This window comes from Saccostrea cucullata, unplaced genomic scaffold, assembly GCF_032062105.1.
Source record: "Saccostrea cucullata isolate Sc308-1 unplaced genomic scaffold, CSIRO_AGI_Scuc_v1 ctg31, whole genome shotgun sequence".
NCBI classification, from domain to species: domain Eukaryota; kingdom Metazoa; phylum Mollusca; class Bivalvia; order Ostreida; family Ostreidae; genus Saccostrea; species Saccostrea cuccullata.
The window spans coordinates 318,538-337,733 of NW_026918875.1; the positions used below are offsets into that span (position 1 = coordinate 318,538).

The following is a 19,196-nucleotide window of genomic DNA, read 5'->3' on the forward strand; positions in this document are numbered from 1 at the left end:
TCCTATTTCAAAGTCGGACTACGGTATATTCCTTGGGACAAGAATTTCTTGGGAAATCAACATAATTGACCACTTGACCTTGGATTTTGATTCTCTTTTACAAAATTTTACCAACTTTTAACCTTGACTATCGTTCTTCACTTCCCTAGGTTGACAGAATTTTGATTTGAACAAGTATCTGTTCTGTAACTTAATGACTTAAAAACGATTTTTTTTTCATTTAAAAAGGAAAAATAATGCGGTCAGTGGAAACAGCATGATAAAGGAAATAGATTTGATTGCTTGAAAAGCAAATTTTTCTGCCAGCGCCAGAGAGAGCCTGGAGAGAGAGAGAGAGACTCAGAGAGAGAGAGACTCAGAGAGAGGCTTTTTCGAGAGTGCTGAATGTACAATTTCATAGTTAAGGACATTTTAAGCTTAATTTTAACATGTTCATTAATATTATGTCATGGCTATTTTTGGATGTTTTATGGAAGGGTTGCCTGTGAGGATTGATCCTTGTGATTAGTCCTTTATTTGGGTACCAAGGCAACAGTTATAACCATTTGATTCTGATTTCACTTCCTTAAAGAGTTTTTTTTCTTTTTTAATTTTGAATATATTTGAAATTTAATCTTTGTGTACATATACATTGCATATTTATATGTATGAACTCTTCACACAGTGTTATAGGCCTATATAGATTTTTTGAAGTGTATACTGAATTTTGGAATCAAAGTTTGAAATGAAATTAAAGAAAAGTAATGTTTAACTCGCTTTACTTTAACAACATACATACTTTTCTTAGTTTTGTGTAGGCAAAATTTATGTATAAACGTATAGGTGTCATAACAGTATTACACTTTGGTTCACGTCAGAGAGAGGCTAGAGAGAGAGAGAGAGAGATCAGAGAGAGAGAGATTTTCCCTTCCAGAGAGAGGCATTTTGATACGAGACTGGAGCTGAATTTTTTTAGGACATTTTAAAAAACAACATGTAAATATCCTGTATTGACCAGATTTTTAAAATTTAGGAAGGGTGCCGGGGATTTTTCTATATACTGTATAGAGTGGGGAGTGATTAGGCATTTCCTTCCTTAAAGATTTTTTTTTTTTTGCTAAATTTTGAATATATTTGAAACAAACTTGTGTGCCTTGCTGGATGGCTATGTATTTTTTGGTACTAAAATCTTTAAAAAGAATGGTTTTACAAAGTTTGAAAAGGAAACTTAAAGAGAAGTTTGTTTTGAATTTATTACACTACATCAAACTTGCGCATTTTTGTGTAAGAATATATAGCAGAAATTAATACTGTTGTGCAACCTATATACGAGTTCTTCCTCTTGCAAAAACAGACCCCCCTTTTTTTTCAAAGTTCGAAACTATGCCTGTATTTTTAATGCTAAAATTACTGTAGGCCAATGCTACGCATGCGCACTGTTTGTTTTGTGACCGATATCCACCAAAATGGCGCACATGTGAAGAGTTTGGGAAGGGGTGACAACGATTATTGCTAATAGTGTCAAGATTATATCGGTCAGAGGTTTGATACAGAGCAAACTTTACCATAAAATACCGCTGACTGGTAATTCATAGACGATTTTTAATTAGCAGATGTTATGGCCAAGATTTTGTAGACCGTAAAGCTGTAGACAAAGCTGAAAGAATAAAATTTCAGGTAATAAGTGTTTTATTAGACCAAAACATTGTTTGGCTAATTAATCAGCATAAGATTATATTATTCTCAGTAATAAAGAATAATAGAATTCTAATCGATTTGAAGCTAATCTGAATCAGGTTAGAAAAACTTTTCCCTAAATCAGATGTAATTGCATATTATTACTGAATCACTTCCACATCTTAATTACATGTATGTTGAAAGTTGAGTTTGCTGCATTGAAGGTTGACATATATTTATTTCATAGTGTATTATTATTATTTTGCTCACTTTTTATGATTCTCAGTAGAGGATTGCCTTTAAACACCAGTTGTATTTGTTTATTTTCTCTGCAATTTCTCAAGAAGGTCATTGTTTAATTTCTTTTATAAAATATTTTGTTTAAAACTATCTCATTCTTTTTAAAAATATTTTATATTAAAAATGAAACATGATTTTCATGGATGAATATTTTCTTACAGAAAGTTTTGGATTTTTATATGATATATGCACTGTTAACCATGTGTATTGATTACTTCTGTTTTAGATCACATTTATAGTAAACTGTTCTGAATTTTTTAAATTTTGTTCATCTTAAAAATGTGTTATTGAAATTAAGTTCATTAAATAAAATTATTTCAGTATACATTTAATAGCTTCAGCTCTGTTGACATCCACATTTATGAAAGTTACTCCCCTTTGCAAATGTCACAAATTCAAAATCTTCTTTCTTATTCTCCCCCTGCCTCTTACAGATCATAGCTTAGACCATCAATAACAATTTTAATGTTTTTTTTATGTAATCTGATCTTTTTTTGAGTAAGTAATTACATAATTTTTCTTCATTTATCTATCACATTGAAATGATCGAGTAGGGGTGATAGGAGTAGATAAAGCAAATCATTTTATTTATTGCAGGCATTATAATACAGTGCATATGTACAGGGAATGTGCAAAGTTTATCATTACAAATATATTCTAATTTAAAATGTTCCATTGACATTATCAATTGCTAACTGGTATTTTTGTTGCAATCTATTTTGCAATTTAAATTTTAAAAACATGTAAGGCATTAAAGTGTTTATTTATTTAACATACTAAAAGCCCAGTTACTTCTGTTTCAGAATGGCAAGTAAGACGTACAAAACTTACAGTAAATTTACTGGTAAAGATTCTGCTGCCAGTCGAGCATTTGATGATGTCTTGAACAACAAATCTGCCGCACCAGTGCCCATTAAAGCAGAAAAAACCAAATGGGGAGACACATCATTCACACGAGTCAGAAAGGATGACCCTTTTCAGGTGACATTTAACAAAGTGAAAGTAGAAAACGAGACTGTAGATGAATTTTCCTTTGACCTAGAAGAAGATGAGAGTTTCAAGAAGAAAATTCCAGCAAGTAACAGCAGTGCTTCAAGTGCTTCTTCTGGATTAGGCAGACCTGCTATTTCTAATGTAAACAAGACATCAAAGAAACAAGTACCAGCTGAGGTTCCAACCCATTCTCCAAAAGTGGAAAAAGAAGAAAGTGAGTCTATAAATGATGATGATGATGATATGGAACCAGTTATGTTTAAAAGACCAGTTAGAACATATTCACGTTCACTCAAAAAGGAGAAAGTTGCAGAGGAAACACCGGAGCAGATACAAGAAGAGGAGGAGACTGAGGGCATCACAAAAGAGGAAACAGATGATCCTTCTATTCCATTCTCAGAAAGGACCGACGTTTTCTCGGATAAAAATGATGAAGAAGGAAATTCATTATATGGCAGAGCTAGAAGACAGAAAATTACTTCAAGAACTCATATTCTGCAGTCAGATGACGATGAGAGCTGTGGAGCAACTGTGCTGAATTTCCGCAGCCGATACATGGATCCTGCTGTGTATGGCAACTTTGAGTACACACCACAAGGGGAGGACCCAGTGGGGCGAATGAATAACAGCAAAGTTCTTCAGCAGAGTGAAATCAAACATGGAAAAGGGTCCACATTGATTGTGATTTGCTCTCCAAAACCACCTGCTCAAGGAACAACAAAACTCCATCCAGTAAGAACCTACAAAGTTCGAGATCCAAATGCAAAAGATTCAGATGAAGGGGGAGAAAAACCACAGAAAGAGGAATATCAAGCCATCCCACCAAAACCAATTATCATTAGAAACAGGCGGCGTCCCCAGAAGAGGAAAGCAGAAGACACGCCTAAACCAGCTGTTCCTCCAATAGAGACCCTTATCAATATAAAGCAAGAACCAAAGTACACCCCAGCACCTCCAAAAGATTCAAACAAAACAAAAGATACAAAACCCAGAAAAAATAAGATCTTCAAGTCCAGAAACAAGGTGGAGGATGAAGAGGAAGAAAAAGAGGCCCCTGCTCCTCCAGAGGAGGACACAGCTGTCAGTGAGGAGGCCCCAGTCCTTGAACCACAGGTGGAGGATTCAGCTGTACCTCAAGAGGAATCGATCAGCGCCGAGGATAGAGACACTGCTTTTGGATTTGAGGAAATGGAGGTTGATAAAACTCCTGAGAACTCACAAGAAGACAATCCGGTGAGTGAAACATATAGGGAAATCCCAATAAAACTGAAAAGAGTGGAAGAACTGCAGAGGGAGGATAATGGGGATAGTCAGTCCTCAGAGGGGGAGATGGAAAGTTCCCAGGAGATACCGTCTTCTCAAGAATCCACAGAAGAGTTCAAACAACCCAGTAGAGAACGCAAGATATTTAAATCTAAGAATACAAGGACAGCACAGAAGAAGGTGTCTCCAAGTCCAAAGAAGGTATTTGAAAAAAAAATTCTACATTAATGTGCACAAAATATAACATGTATGAATTGCTTTTTAAAATAAATATTATCTTCTGTTTTCTTTAACAGTCACCAGCAAAAGCAACATATAATGTGAGGTCCTGGCAAGAAGACTTTGATGAAGAGGAACGGGTAACCTTGATGATGCAAAGAAATGTGCATATTGCTTTTGTTTGCTTTGCTTTAATACCACATTCATTGTGTGTTTCAGGGTTTGACACTAATAGTATACCTGTCAAGGTAGTGACTAACTTTTTTTTTCACAGTGGACCAAATGTTAAAATCTGTAATGGAATTTAAGTAATCCTAGTAAGTCTTTAAAAAATGACATTTTTTTCACATTTACAGTTTCATAGAACAGTTTGAGACCAAATTTTTTGAGTTGTGTTACGGAGGAGGTATTTATAGGGATTCAATTTATTTTCTTTATTCCATTCAGTTATGAAGTGGAAAGAAAAAAAGCAGACTACAAAAACAATGCTAAATTTTGCCTTTCTTCATGTAATTCATACCTTCTCTTCAAAATAGAAGAATAAATGAAACAGAAAGTTAATATACATTTGTCTTCAGTCTTCACGAAAACTTTTCAAACTAACTGGCCAGTCGGACCAGTGAACTTTCAAAATTTACTAGCCCACCAAAATTGTTACTGCCCCTTTACTTAAAAAATAAAATAAATACATTTTCATAACTGTAAATTTATACATGTTTACATACTTCAACTTTTGAAAAAAATGTTCCGCCATTTATCGCCCTTTGTCGCGTTTCGGTAAGTTGTTCGTTGGAACTTTGCACATTTTACGTACTAGTTAATAATTACTAGCTAGTTCTGGTTGTTACGTCCATGTTAATTAATAGATAATACGATTCAACATCACGTGCTTGTTCTTTTTATTTTATATATTAATGAAATTACGCAAATAAGTTAGTTGAAATAAATTTTGACTGTATATGATTTTTATAATCAACAAGCCCATCAGGGGTGTGAATGACCTTGAATTTTCATTTTTCAGGTCACTGGAAGAAAAATTCACTGGCCTCGGTCTACATCAGTTTTTTATGGAAGACTGTATCTTATTGTCTGATACCTGTAGAAATGCCTGTTAGAGGTATATAATCTGGTAATGAAAAAAAAAAATGAGTATTGAAAATTGGACTCTGGACAAACATAATTTTTATGATAAGCATCCCCCTCCTCATTCTTGAATTAGTTTTTCCTTAAATTCAAATTTAGAATTGTGATAGGCATACATATAAATATTTTCTTTCATCTCCTTCCCATTCAGACACCTAAAGTAGTGTGATATTTGTGACTAAATGTGCACACTTTGGCCAATTTATGGAGAAAAAATGGACTGTTCCTTTCTTCATTTTGATTTGCATTGATTCAGGAGACACTATCAATATATTCAGGTTAAACTGATGGATTCAGTATTGTGTTATAATAAGGTCATTCAAACAAATTTGTTATTTTTAAAATAAATCTTTTCAAACCCCCTTCCAAACAATAAAGTAGGGGAAAGATATGATCTGATTACAATTTTCTTATGTAATAGATCTTTTTAAAAAAAATCTGAAATCACGTCACAGGTCAATATTTAGTGTCAAACTCTGTACATTTCCATCATGTTAAATGACAATACAGTGTATTTAAATTAGTAAAACAGAAGTAAATGTTTTCTCATAAAATAAAAAAAAATTACAGTGCACTTATTGGGTTTAAAGATTCTTCTATGGAAAACACAATGAATGTGTAGTAGTACATGTAGTGAATGTAACATTTTATTTATTTTTCAAAGAAAATTTTGATAAATTTGAAATAATTTTTTGAAAACCATATGTAGTTTCAGAACTAGATATATCTTTTATTAGAGGAAATATAATCAGTGTGTAACTGCTTAGCCTAAAAGAAAATTATCACAAGTAGAACCAATGCTTTTGAAACAGTGGACTGAAATTGGAATTTCAGATGAATGTATGTCTATTGCACCATGTTGATCAATTTGATCAATACATATAACATCTTGGCTACAGTACATATATATTCAAAGTATTTATTTGTATTAAATTAATATTATCATAACTCATGTTACTTTACTAATTTAAACATGTAGGGTGTAGATTTCTTTTTGTAGATTTTAGTTGCATACTCTGCATTTTGATATCTTAATTTGAAAATATGAGTGTGTACCTTTTCTGTAGCATGCAACAGCCATTTTTCATATAGATATTTTGCTTTTTATCCATTTGTATGTAGAATTTTAATTATTAACTACTGGTTAATATCTTGATGTTCAGGCCTTTAAAAATATATTTCTCACTGATCAGTCCAGCCTTTGCCCTTTATTACGAACTGGTCATGCTTTAAATTTCATAGATCAGGCCAGACAGCTTTCTTTCTTTAAGTCCTGATGCTAAGGTTTAAAAAAAGTCTTAAATCATACATTCATAAATGTCAGTATAAATTGCATGCATGTAAACATTTACTATGATATGTATAAAGATATTACCTATCGTTAGTTATCATTTCTTGATGCAAGTGTCTTGTATAAAAAAAAAGGGGGGGAATTAAGATCTCAAATTCGAGTTTTGAATCTGAATGTCGAGTTGCATCTGTTTTGAGACTTTAAACTAGTCTATCATCATCTATGATCTCATCAAGTAAAAAAAGTTACTCTTAGTGCCATTTTAAATCAGTTTTGTCCATTGCCTTGAAGTTTTTATTTCATTTGCTGTTTTAGAACAAGCAGAATCAAGAGGAAGATAATGGAACACAAGGTGGTCCACCTAAATTGACCCGTTACTCCACGTGGCCCCAGTCTGGGCCAGAGGTCAAGAAACCCAATGAGGAGCCCCCTAAGTTGACCCGAGCTGTTCACTGGCCAGACAGGGAGGGAGACGAGGCTTATACCTCGGTCCACATCAACAAAGAACACAAACAGGTAGAAATGTTTTCAGATACTTTACTAACAATTAAGTTCAGATGTCATATGAAGAAGTAAAAATTATATGAAAGGGGAAAGAAATAGAACATGATAAGAATCATCATAAAACAATGTTGGATGTATTGAACACCCTTAAGGTCATATACATTTAAATTAGTTCTCATTGATATTCCTGTGAATAAGGCTTTGAAGTGCGTAAATTTTGTGGAACTTTAATTGCTTTAGCTGTACACTGTTGTGAGGAATGTGAAGGAGGCCCACGAGTGTCAGGAACACGGAGAGACCCAGGAGTTTGCTGATGATGTGGAGTATCTGTTGTCTGGGATACAGGAGGGAGAACCCATGTCCACCAGGTGTCTCAGGTATGACGCAAAATCAAATGGGGTTATGTATAACTACAGCAAAACTCGGTTATAACGAAGTCGCTGGGACCTATGAAATTACTTCGCTTTATCCATAATTCGTTATAACCGCATAAGAAATTCATTAAATTTATATAGCTGGGGATCCAAGATGACTTCGCTATATCCGTGAATTCGCAATATCCGTGTTCGTACTAAACGAGTTTTACTGTATTATATTCATTGAGAGATATTATCAAGTCCTGTAACTTTGTATACCAAAGAATATTATTTGGATGCTGTTTTGTAAAAATATTTTGTATTCTAGGTAATGTTTTTATGTGTTTTATTTTTTATCATTATCTGTGCTTGTATAAAATGATAAAATTTGTTTTCCAGTTGTATTGGTCTTGCCCAGAAGAGTATTTTACCAGCATTTAGAATGCACCTACGAGCCCATGGAACTGTGGCTAAGATATTTGGTCATCTGAAGGATGCTGTGTCTGATCCAGTAAGCAGGAGTTTGGAATTTATTGTGAAGTTTCTTTACTTCTGTTTAGTCATGTGCTCTAGATTCATCCTGGCTATTTTTCTGCCTAATGACTTGCTATATGAATGTCTTTGAAATAAGGATGTGCTAACATTTAAGATATGCAAATGACAGTGCAATCTTATAATATGTAGTGTTACAACATATCCATGTTGACCAGTTATGGTAAAAAGAGGTTTGTTGTGATTAAGTAACATAACATTGTAAAGATCAGATCTCAAACATCATCTAAGTTTAAATATTGGATGACATTCTTGTGAAAAAAAATTTTTTTTACAAAGTTTTAAAAAAAGATTTATTTGCAACAGATGATTCATTTTGTAGATGGAGCATAATATTGTGCAAATAATCACTAATAAAAAATGTCTTTTTTCAGAGTTTATCTCTGTGCACTGCCCTGCTGATGTTTATGATGAGTCGCGATCGGCTGAACATGGACCTGGATCGTCAGAGTCTGGACCTGATGTTGAAGCTGCTGGCGGTGGACAATCAGGAGGAACAGAGCGTTACTCTGATGGGGAAGCGGACGCTGAACCGCAACAAAGATCGTGCCCGCGAGGTGTATGTCCAGTGGAAGGCTGAGGGTGGGGCCACCAATCTGCCAGAGTTAGAGGATGTCTCAGTAAGAAAATTTTGTGTACTGCTTAAAGTAAAAGATAGGTCTGTGAGAAATCAAGAACCTCATAATGCATTGAATCCTGATATGAGATTCATCTGTGACATACTATATACAGGGTTATTTTTGCCCCATGTTATTTTCGCCCTTTTGCACCCGTGACCAACTTTGCCCTGTTTTAAATTTGCCCTTCCATAGTTCTGTTTAAGAAATTATTCATATAGGGGCAAAAATTTCCCTGCATACAGTATATTTCTATAGTAAGAAGTTGGTCACAATGCAGGAATTTAAGACATGAATTTTGATGAGAAAATTTTGTACATTTTTCAGACAGGAAATCTTGCCATGGAATCTCTACTGAGTTTGACTTCACGTCGAGCAGGAGAATGGTTCAAGGAGGAATTACGGAGTCTGGGGGCTCTAGACCACATCGTAGATACTGGTTGGTTTCCTTCTTTTAATCAACACTGTTTGTTATTAGTCTTTACATGGTGCTAAAATGATGCGAAAATAATTTGAATTAAAGAACACTATTAGTTATCCAGGTTCAATCAAGGGTGTATGGGGATTTACCCCGTGTTTTATTCCATACACCCTGAGGCGGAAGACTTTTTTAAAGTTATAAATGTAATTAATGTAATATAAATCTTTTTCTTCAAGTTAGGTATGTCCAAAGTCAAGGAAAAAGTAGGTATGGAGAGTAAATATTACATTTTTAGCTTCATGTTCAAAATGTAATGGAATGTTTTGTTTTATTTCAGTGTGTTCATGTATTGAAGCATTAGGAGATGACACCACTTTGGTTACAGACAGTATGCTGGAAAACATGAAGAAAATAGACAGATGTCTACGGGTGCTGGAAAATGTAAGATATTGGAGGAAATATTGATCGGAGAAATGTTGATCAAAAGATCAACATCTCCAGATTAAAGTAAAAATCCAAGCTTTCACAGTATGTTTAGCAGATTTTATCATTTTTAGCAACATTTACGTATAAATGTTTTTAACACTAGATACACTTTAAAATGATAAGAAAAGAGTATAATATTTCTCGAGATGCTTTGCAAAGAAATAATCTCCTCCTTAAAATATGCAATGAAAGTGGATCACGAAATAGATTTTTATACGCCCGTCTTAAGACGGGACGTATTATGTTATAGGCTTCGTGTCCGTCCGTCTGTCCGTCTGTTAGCTTTTCTCGTGTCCGGCTCACAACTTTAATACTATAAGGCATAGAGTTATCAAACTTTAAAGATGTGTCGCACACAAAAAGTAGGTCGCTCTGACCTTTAATAAAGATGCTATAGCCAAATATGGAAAAATCCTGTCCGGCTCATAACTTGAAAACTATGAGCTTTCAAACTTGGCAAAAGTATACATCTGAAGTAGAATATTTCAAGGTCACTGTGACCTTTAATTTAAGTGAATTTTTTTTAAAAAACTAAGTCTTTTAAATTTTAAATTTCATAATCCTAAAAAATGTAAAAATATAGTTGTATCCTTATTAAAAAATGTTAAATTAAGTAAAAACTTATTTTTTCATTATATACTTTACAGCAATCTGTAACAAATATTTATGCTTTGAGAGGAATTCAGTTTGTCCCATGGGCATAATTATCAAGCACTGGTCAAGAAGAATTCTGATAGCAGAAACTTGCATGTCAAAATAGAGAGAACTTAATGAGTTTATTGTCAGGAGCTAAGAGCATCTCTAGATCTGATGCAGCTGTTATCTTAATTTATCTCTTGGGAGTTGGGCAAAAAGAAATGGCCTCATATGCAGTTCTTGATGGCTAGTCCAGATAAAGATCTTTCAATTGGTGTAATGTAAGTAAAACAAATTTATGTTTTAGTGTATGATTAAAACTAAATTAGTATTGTATAATATAATTAAAACTAAATATACATGGGTTCATTGAAAAAAAAATTATATTTCAATTTTTATATATTTGCAACAAATTGCAGTTATGTCTCACTTAGAATTTTATAGTCTGAAGAATTATTATAATTTATGTTTGAATTTTTTTATTAAACTGTAGCATTTCCATTACTTCATAAAATATGCAGTAAACAATTTAAGTAAGCTGCAGATGGATATTTGTTATGCTCTAACACAACCAGTTTAGAATTATATGATGTATTTGTTATAATCAATCCCTACACTGTAAGTCTCTTAGAGATGTATGATAAGAAATGGAAATTAGATCATTGAAATCTGTGTCAATCTGTTAATCAAGGCTACCTGATTTTCTTGCATCCTAACCAATTTATGATTATTGAACAATATTTGACGGGCGTATCATGCTGTGGCAGGGCACTTTATTGGAGAGTTATTTTCAAATAGTTGTACATGTAATGCCATGACAAATTGTTGATGGGAGAAGACTAAGATATAGATTAAAAATTTTTTTTACTAAATATTGAAAAATTGATTTTGATTTTTAAAAAAGAAAGAGAGAGAGAAATTTTGATTAGCATTAAATTGGTTTATTTGGGTATCAGTTAGTTCGAGACCGAGAATGGTGGCACTTTGAGGTTTGTAGTTTCCTAAATTTTGTTAAGTTTATATTTGTTTCTTAAACTTTGTTAGGTTTGTTAGTTTTCTTCATGTTCACCTAGCTTACCAAGGCTATAGGCTTTACAAAGCTTTTCTGATCAAATTATATGCTGTCTGTATATACCTACTGGTACTAGTCTCATAAAAGTTTTTCAAACTTCCAATTACTTGTGGTGCCCAGCATCATTCCAGAAATACAAAATATTACAAAAGTATTCAGTCCAAAAATGAAATTAATATTTTGTATGTAAAACTTCAAATGAAAAAAATTAATTTTTAATTACTTACATTTTTTGTGTGTGTTCAATTCTGGTTTTGAAAAAAGTTTTCTGCAATTAGGATTGACATTTAGTTCTTGCATTTTAAGATTGTCAGTTTAGAATTCTCGTAAATGTTTGAGGTTCATGTAAAAAATATCTTGATGAACTACCAATTTTTCTTAAAGCTGAAACTTTTCAAATCAAGCAATAAATTCAACCTTTTGTCTTACATTAATCAAAACAAAATCTGCACCTTTGAAAGACTTAAGGCCCAATCTAAATACTTGGTATGCATGTTTTGAATACATGCCTCTTCTGAATATAAATTACTTTCACACAACAAAAAAACTTCTTGAAATTTTCACAGTGTTTTATCAATGTTTTATATCTTTGCAGGTGTCCTTTGTAAACACTGATAATCAACTCTATCTCATTTCATACAAGGCAGGCATTCTTGTGACTTCTTTATGCAGGTATGATGATTTATTAATTCTTGTGACATTTTCAAGAGAAAAAAATGTTCTATGTTGAAAATTTCTAAATATCCTTCTAGCATTTCAGTTCCTGGTTGCCACTAAAAATAGATAAAATTTATTTCTCAGACAGATTTCACATCCTTGTTTATGCAATATCGTGAATTCAGTTATTTTCATGGGGGCTTAATTTTCGATGTTTTCAAGGTTAAAGAGACCCACGAATGTATGACCACCTTGAAATGTAAAATTAAATACCCATTACTACTCAACACTTCTCAAACCACGAAATCAAATCCCCACATATCATTGATTTTTTCTCAAACCTTGAAAATTTGCCCCCATGAAAATATGTGATTTTACAGTATGATTTTTACAACTTTGAAAAGAAAAGATTCTATTACAAGGGAAAGCAATATTTTAAACACAAATTATGTTCATTAAACCTCGATGCAAAGACAGATGATCATTTTTTTGTTAATGCTTATTTTCTCAAATGTTATTTGTGAATGCTAACAAAAGTTATGAACATTTGCACTCGGTTTATTACTGTAGATCACTAAATTTTTCGCAAGACCTTATTTTTGCAAGATAGTCATTGACTCTTGATAAGCGAGACAAAATTTTCACGAATTGTGATTACTGCTCTATTTAATCTCCATGAATACTATTACACGTGAGAATTAAATTTTCATGAGCACACTCTCTCGCATAATTGTGCGAAAATAGAGTTCTCTTGAATAAAAAAAAAGTGATTTATGGTAAGTCTTTGTTTGCTTCACTAACAGAATTTCAAGAATGTGTAAAACAAAAAACAAAATATTTTCAAGTGAGTAAATTTTTGTTTCATTTCAGAGCTCTGAGTCTGTGTGAGAAGTGTTTTCCTGTTTACCCGATCAATAGTTCTGAGAACATAGACAAGGGATCCACGGGATACGTCATCCTAAGTCTGGTGTTGGCCGTCTTACGAGTCCTCATCAACATCACACACGATAATGGTGAGAATCTTATTATCAACAGAGTTGACTTATTGTTGAATCATTAAAATTTGTGGGGGCCAATTTTCATGGATTTGCTTAAATTTCACAGGATCTTGAGGAGGTAACTCTGTGTATTCTCATCACTACAATTGTTTATTTATTTATGGAGGATGTTAATTCATGGATGTGGAATAACCATAAATTCCATGAAAATTGAGTCACCACAAAATCTAATGATTCCAAAGTAATTGATTTATTAATAGTATCAGAAAAGAAGTGTGGATGTCATATTCTTTCCATATTCAGAGTTTGGATGTACAAAAGTGGGAGACCAGGAAGGCTTCATCAAGACAGCCCTGATCTGTGTGCTGGACACTCCCCGATATGTACCTGTGGATATGAGATTTGACATGCTTGTTCTGGTAAGATGAGAGTTGACATGCTTGTTCTGGTAAGGTTGTTTTACACTCTGAAGATGACAAAATTCTTTCAAAGACAAATTTAAAAAAAATATTTGTATATGAAGTTGGGAAGCTTTAATATATGTTCATTTTCTGAATCTTGTCTCTATTTCAGAGTTTGGGTTTACTGATAAACATGGTGGAACATTGTGGGGTCAACAAAAGAAAGCTAGTGGAGTCAGAGACCTGTAGGTCATATGAGGTGGCTCCAGAAAATACACAAGTGCAAGTCCCAGCTACCAAGGCACTTTGTGAGGTGAGTATGTCATTAGAATGATAATTGGCTTTCTTTTATTGAGCAATTTATTTACTAGTAGACATAAAATAGAAACAATAAAATGTCTTTCTTTTTTATTAGTACAGGAATGATCTGTTACTGTTAATGAAGAAATAAAACAACTTATAACCTGCTAAATAATGTCAAAGAATTTAACTCTACATTTAATTAATGTTTAAATGTTTATTGTGTAGTCCTTGTCACTAAGATTAAACATTTAATGATGCATACATCCTCTTTGCAGACATGCTCTTAGGGCTTTTCCAGTTTTATTCAGTTGAAAAAGAAAATCCAAAAATGTTTTTCCACAGGTTTTCTCTACAAGATTTGAAATTGCTAAAACCATGGAAGAACAAGATTTTGGTGAGCCCACAACCCCAAAAGCTTCACCGAACAAAAGTGGGGAGTGGAAGGAATCGGACTCAGGGATTGAGTGGGTGGTAGCTTCTGCAAAGAAGGACAAGGAGGGGAAGGAGACCAGTCGGGTCGAGTCCCCGGTGGATGACAAAGCAGATAACCTGGATGATGAAGAGACATTTACTAAAGGTAAGGCAAGGAAGACAACTCTCTTTTCTCTCAAATCATTACTTTGACAAGGCACACTGTTAATGTATGCAATCTATCAGTCTGAGATAATTGATGGGTCTTCTTCTTGGACATATAGGATGAGAGAAGGCAAGGAAGACAACTCTCTTTTCTCTCAAATCATTTCTGTGACAAGGCAAATTGTTATTGTATGCAAGTGTGTTATAATTCCTTTCAATCAGAGAGATAATTGATGGGTCTCTTTTGTTGTGGACATTTCAGGTAGATTGTAATACTGATATTATGTAACTTGATTTTACAGCTTTACATAGGGCTGGCAAACACATGGAGAACAGTGTTATAGCAGCCTATGTGGCCTTACTCCTGGGCTGTCTAATACAGGATAATTCTGTAAGTAGTCTTTGAACCTCCACCCACCTTTTTGATAGTTTTAATTTAAATCTGTATCGATATCATTTCTTAAATTTTGTTAACATATAGGGGCACTTTATGTCCAATTTAATATAAGTTAAAGAGAATTTTATGTCTTTTCAGATGTATGTCAGCCAAGTAAAGAATCACTTAGAGTCTGGAAGTTTTGAAGATCTTATTACTATTCTGAAGAAATTCTTGGGTTTTATGAATTTAACGGTGAGATTGTATTTCCAGTTTTGCTAATGTTCGTGTATTTAAAACCAAGGGTATTTCAATGCCAAACAATATTTAAAGTCTATGCCAAAAAAAAAATTCTAGAAAGGTAATAAATGTATATTAGGGTAAAAATGACTATTTTATATCATTAAACAAAGTTTTTTCACCTTTAAGAATACTGTGTTTGTCTCGAATACATTTTGGATGAATCTGTAATCTCTCAACTTTTGTATGGATTAAAAAGAAATATTTCTTCACACTTATCAATCTTGTAGTATGCACTAGCCTTGAGAATTATATTTGTTTTGGTCTTTTACAGCGTGCAATTGGAAGTACAGGAGGAAAGTCAATAGCTCATGTCATTGAAGTTCTAGAGGGATGCTAGCAGGAAAACAAAGCACACTGAGAAAAAAAAAATCAAAATTCAGATCGGATTAAAACTACTGCAAATACATGATTATTATTGTACTTTGAAAATTTGTCAACGAGACATCACAATTTACACCATCAACTTGTTGAACAGAAAATAAATTTGCTGCAATGAAAACCAATCACCATGCATGAAAAAAAAAATCTTTAGGGATGACAGCATAATTTTGATGTGAAATATCCCTAATATGGCAATTACAGGATAGTGTGTTGAAAAATACCTTTCATCAAATGATGCATGAACATGACATTATTGACAATGTTTACATGGTGACTTCCCCTGAGCCCAGCTAAGCTGAGTAATCATCAAAGGCTGGACTCTTATTTTTATATTAATTTTTTAGCATATTTTCTAAAAGAAAAAACAGGAGCAATAGATGTTTATGTTGGACATTTTCATTTTCCATACTATTTTGTCTGTAGCATTTAGTTAAAACATGTCTGAATGAAATATTAGGATGCTGCACTGATGAAATCATAGTGTTGATTAACCTAATGCAATGTTAGTGAGAGATGAGAGGATCATTTAACAGATTAATTTTATCTGTGTTGACCATTGTAGTGAGGGATTGTGGATTTTATGACATTTTTACCATGTATAAAAGGGCAGAACTGAATTGCAGAAATGAATTTTCATCTGTATATTGTTAAATAAATACAAATTGATGCATACTTGAGTTTATGGTTGTGTTGTATAAAGTACTATATAGCAATCCTTGCAAAGCATTGACAACAGATATGTTTTTTTTATTAGAAAATGAAATGGCAAAGTGTCTTGGGATGAAGAAGGGACAAAAGAGCAAGGACCACTTAGGGCATTTTTTGGCCCTGTGAATTTCGATAATGTTTAGTTTTGGTTTAAAATGCCTTGTTTATCAGTTGGATCCTTGATATATATCTATTAAACAGGACTTAATTTTTTTCTGTAGCCATTGCATTATGACGTCATGAAATGCGTCATTTTTACCATATCCTACAACTTTCTTTAAGAAGTATTTTTTGAAATATTTCATAAAGAGCACAACCTCTGATCCAAAATATGAAATTGCCTAATGAAGACGTGCTTCTGAACATGATGAAACATGCTTTAATTTTTGGACCGAGGGCTGTGCTTATATTTTGATTCTTTGCTGAAGGTAGTCAAATACACCTGTTTTCTGCAAAATTCAAGAACATTGCTTTATTACAAAGCCTGTTGTCCAAAAAAAAAAAAATGTATTCTAAAAAAGAAATTTGGCGTAGGAAATGAAAGCACCAAGTCTCTAATTTATTTATATACGAGTATATGAAATAGGAGAGATGGTGATAGTCAATAATAATATGTCATATAAGAACAGGGCCATTTTATGCATGAAGTGAACCTAGCCCTTTGTGCAGAATACTGCAGCATGATGGCAACCATAGAAGTAACAAGTAAAATTGATTCAAAGTATCAAATCGACCGCAAACAAATTTAGCATTTTAAAAAGTACTTCCACAATTCAAAAAGCATCTATGCTAGGAAAGCACAAGATATTCAGAGCTGAAATAGTGATCATTTTTATTTTAGACTGTCTTCAAAGCAAAATGAATAATTAACAAAAAAAAATTTGAATACTAGTAAATAGAAATTTTAGTGCATAAATTTGCTCATCAAATGGAATTTTGAATTTTCAAAATGTTGGCTAAGTGGAAATAAAACATCGATGTAATAAATTCAAAGATAGATGGTAAGAAAATGAAGATGTAGGCCTCTCAAGATGAACCACGTGCTAATACCCTGGATCTTTGTCACATGATAATGTCACTGGACTATGCTACAAGGCGCGGCAATCGCTCACCAAAGGCATTTTATGCTCCGCTCAAAAACTGTAAGCGGAGCGCGCCCTCTGGTGAGAGATTGCAAGGCGCGGTGCAAAATGTAGAAAACATTATTCTTGTGTCATTCGCAGCTGTAGCATATTCAAAAAAATTTTTACTAGTTGAACAATTTTTCAATTTTTATTAACCATGCACTTTTACAATGTCATTTTTATCCGGAAAATCATAACTATTTGCTTTCATTTCTTACACACTCCCAGGTCGGGGAGTACCTATTGTAAACTCTTTTTGTACAACCACAAATTGTCAATTATCTGAAGAGAAATGATAATGAAGTTGAAACATGATAACAACAATAATAATACTTAGTTTAAAGCAAGTTTTTGAAATATTTTATCTCATGATTTTATACATGTTATCATTTAAAATTAATTGTACTGAACTAAAACAAAAATAACGTTTCATTTCGAACACAGCCACAAATAGATCGGCCGCAGCATATACTACGGAATAAAAATAGGAAAGAAAATAATACATTTATTGAATTTAGAGCACTTTTGAATTTTTCATGCGTCGTTTCCATCAACGTAACTGAAATATTAAGGTTTTGAGTTCATTTTATTCTTAAATATTTATATTCTTATAAATACTCATTTAAATATGAACTGTAAATCTTCTTGAATACGAAAGAGTGGAAAGCATACAGTTCGTACTCTTTTGAACTTGTTTTTTTAATATACTAAAGACTGCCGGGTATATTTAGAATGCTGTTTGTTGATGACTGTGTCATTTTTCATTGAGAACATGATTCTATATACCGTGTGCTTGTAGCTCATTTTGATTAGACATTGATATTATAAATAAGATCAATCGTGGATGACATTTCCTCACACACACACACACACACACACACACACACACACACACACAATCAATCTTTCCAAGGATTCAAGAAAAATATTTTATTTAAACATCAATAGAAAAAGGCGATCTCTTTCTTCAATCCCGAATCACTGTAACATATCCAGCAGCTGAAACATAACACTGAGTTTATAATTTGTCTGGCGATGTAGCGATTGTCTCCTCAACTTTTCCTTCCTCCTCCTCTCTATTTCTTTCCTTCGTTCTCTGGCTCTCTCTTGCTTTTCCGTAATTGCACGTTCCCAATTACCTGAAAAAAAAGATCATACATGTTATAACTTCAAAATACTTATTGGTTTTACTCTCCCTCTTTTGAAAATACCATTACTTCAATAACACGCATTCATTCATTATCTATACATAATTTAATTAATTGTAGATTAGTAAAAGGTTTCCTATAATCTTAAACCCTTAATGTGGTGGAAAATCGTATGTTTTAGATACTTTCACGTTGTTCTTACGTTTTAAAGAAACTTCATCATCATCCTCATTTCTCTGGAGTCTTTTGTTCCTATACGATACTTTAGGCCACATTGGCTCTCCTCCACCAGCTACTGGAATATCAAAGGCAACGCCTCCCCCGCTCACTTTGGCTTTGATTCCATTCTTCTTCAGCATCTTTCGCAGCCTCTTTTGCTGTTTTTTGGTGCGAAAAGGAGTTGGAAAAGGCGCAACTTTACTATTGAAACATCCCATTGTGTTTACTCTGACCTTGTTGCTATATCACACTAAGTTTATTATGACGTCATCTTAATTGTTACGTCATATATACTGTTACGTTATGTGTAAAATCAAATAACAAGTAAAATATTCATGCAAAGCATCTAATCGGCCGCAAACAAAATTTTGCATTTTAAAAAGTACTTTCACAATAATGAATTTAAAAAGCATCTATACCAGGAAAGCTGAAATAGTGATCGTTTTTATTCCAGACTGCCTTCAAAGCAAAATAAATAATTAAAAAAAATAAT

At 33.1% G+C, this 19,196-nt stretch overlaps 2 protein-coding genes across 3 annotated transcripts; one reads left to right on the forward strand and one right to left on the reverse strand.

Moving 5' to 3' along the window:
• Window positions 1–1,412: 1,412 nt before the first annotated feature.
• On the forward strand, window positions 1,413–16,174 carry LOC134273611 (wings apart-like protein homolog). Of its 2 annotated transcripts, none has more exons than XM_062755798.1 (17): window positions 1,413–1,656; window positions 2,760–4,413; window positions 4,509–4,595; window positions 7,181–7,381; window positions 7,610–7,746; window positions 8,125–8,236; window positions 8,652–8,897; window positions 9,222–9,333; window positions 9,653–9,756; window positions 12,105–12,181; window positions 13,037–13,179; window positions 13,468–13,583; window positions 13,738–13,878; window positions 14,211–14,445; window positions 14,747–14,835; window positions 14,980–15,075; window positions 15,395–16,174. In XM_062755798.1, the coding sequence occupies exons 2-17, from the start codon at window positions 2,761–2,763 to the stop codon at window positions 15,458–15,460; spliced, it is 3,615 nt and encodes a 1,204-aa protein (XP_062611782.1). In that variant the 5' UTR covers window positions 1,413–1,656; window position 2,760; the 3' UTR covers window positions 15,461–16,174. The 2 variants fall into 2 exon arrangements, with proteins under 2 accessions (XP_062611782.1, XP_062611790.1); XM_062755806.1 differs by having other exon boundaries at window positions 4,509–4,571.
• Window positions 16,175–18,251: 2,077 nt separating this feature from the next.
• On the reverse strand, window positions 18,252–18,986 carry LOC134273171 (uncharacterized). Its single transcript, XM_062755349.1, has 2 exons — window positions 18,687–18,986; window positions 18,252–18,475 (listed from the first exon to the last, which is right to left on the reverse strand). The coding sequence occupies exons 1-2, from the start codon at window positions 18,919–18,921 to the stop codon at window positions 18,315–18,317; spliced, it is 396 nt and encodes a 131-aa protein (XP_062611333.1). The 5' UTR covers window positions 18,922–18,986; the 3' UTR covers window positions 18,252–18,314.
• Window positions 18,987–19,196: the final 210 nt, after the last annotated feature.

What these genes read in the sequence shown, in the direction of transcription:
- LOC134273611 (XM_062755798.1), top strand. Translation starts at nt 2,761, where the DNA reads ATGGCAAGTAAGACGTACAAAACTTACAGTAAATTTACTGGTAAAGAT. An exon ending in CAACATCACACACGATAATG is followed by an intron (nt 13,180 to 13,467) that starts GTGAGAATCTTA and finishes TTCCATATTCAG; the next exon opens with AGTTTGGATGTACAAAAGTG. An exon ending in CTACCAAGGCACTTTGTGAG is followed by an intron (nt 13,879 to 14,210) that starts GTGAGTATGTCA and finishes GTTTTTCCACAG; the next exon opens with GTTTTCTCTACAAGATTTGA.
- LOC134273171 (XM_062755349.1), bottom strand. Translation starts at nt 18,921, where the DNA reads ATGGGATGTTTCAATAGTAAAGTTGCGCCTTTTCCAACTCCTTTTCGC. An exon ending in TGATGAAGTTTCTTTAAAAC is followed by an intron (nt 18,476 to 18,686) that starts GTAAGAACAACG and finishes CTTTTTTTTCAG; the next exon opens with GTAATTGGGAACGTGCAATT.